The sequence below is a fragment of the Capricornis sumatraensis genome, chromosome 8 (genome assembly GCF_032405125.1).
Source record: "Capricornis sumatraensis isolate serow.1 chromosome 8, serow.2, whole genome shotgun sequence".
NCBI classification, from domain to species: Eukaryota; Metazoa; Chordata; class Mammalia; order Artiodactyla; family Bovidae; genus Capricornis; species Capricornis sumatraensis.
The window spans coordinates 74399296-74400255 of NC_091076.1; the positions used below are offsets into that span (position 1 = coordinate 74399296).

At 51.9% G+C, this 960-nt stretch overlaps 1 protein-coding gene across 1 annotated transcript; it reads right to left on the reverse strand.

Annotated features, from left to right (window-relative positions):
- Positions 1–960, reverse strand: LOC138084046 (olfactory receptor 3A2). The gene has a single exon (XM_068978119.1). The coding sequence runs from the start codon at positions 946–948 to the stop codon at positions 1–3; it is 948 nt and encodes a 315-aa protein (XP_068834220.1). The 5' UTR covers positions 949–960.

The following is a 960-nucleotide window of genomic DNA, read 5'->3' on the forward strand; positions in this document are numbered from 1 at the left end:
TCATGTCAGTGACTGCCTCCCTACAAGTACCCGCCACAGGACACCCTGAACATCAGAGTTTCTAAGACTGTAGATAAGTGGGTTCAGCATGGGATTGATAATTGTGTTGAAAACTCCAACTCCCTTATCCTTGTCTGAAGCCTCCTCTGAACCCAGGCGCATGTAGTTGAACATACCGGTCCCATAGAAGAGACAGACCACAGTGAGGTGGGAGCCACATGTGGAGAAGGCTTTCTTCCTGCCCTCCGCTGAGTGGATTTGTAGAACTGCAGCAGCCACATGGATGTAGGAGATGATGATGAGAACCACAGGTGTACCTGCCATTATGAAACTCATGCCAAAGAGCAGCAGCTCGTTGAGCTGGGTGCTGGAGCAGGAGAGCTGGAAGAGCTGCGGGAGGTCACAGTAGAAGTGGTTGACCTCGTTGGGACCACAGAAGTTAAGGGTGCTTAGGGCAATTGTGTGGATCAGTGCATTGGTGATGGCACAAGCCCAAGACACAACCACTAGTATCCTCTGGACCGTCTGGCTCATGCGAGTGCTGTAGGTGAGAGGTCGGCAGATGGCCAAGAATCGATCATAGGCCATGGCTGTCAACAGGAAGCAGTCCATCCCAGCCAGAAGGTGGAAGAAGAAGAGCTGGGAGAGGCAGGCTGCATAGGGAACTGTGCGCTTGTGGGACAGGAGACGACTCAACATGGCAGGAACAGTGACGGTGATGCACCCAATGTCCAGCACCGATAGATTCCCCAGGAAGAAGTACATGGGGGTGTGGAGTTTGGGTTCCACCAAGATGGCTGCCAGAATGCTGAGGTTCCCCCCGACAGTGACCATGTAGGCAAGGAGGAAGAGTACAAAGACCATAGGCTGTAGGTTTTCTGTTTCCACTAAGCCCAGTAAAATAAATTCAGTTACAGCTGTCCTGTTGGTTCTAGCTTCTGGCTGCATGAGTCTCTGTAA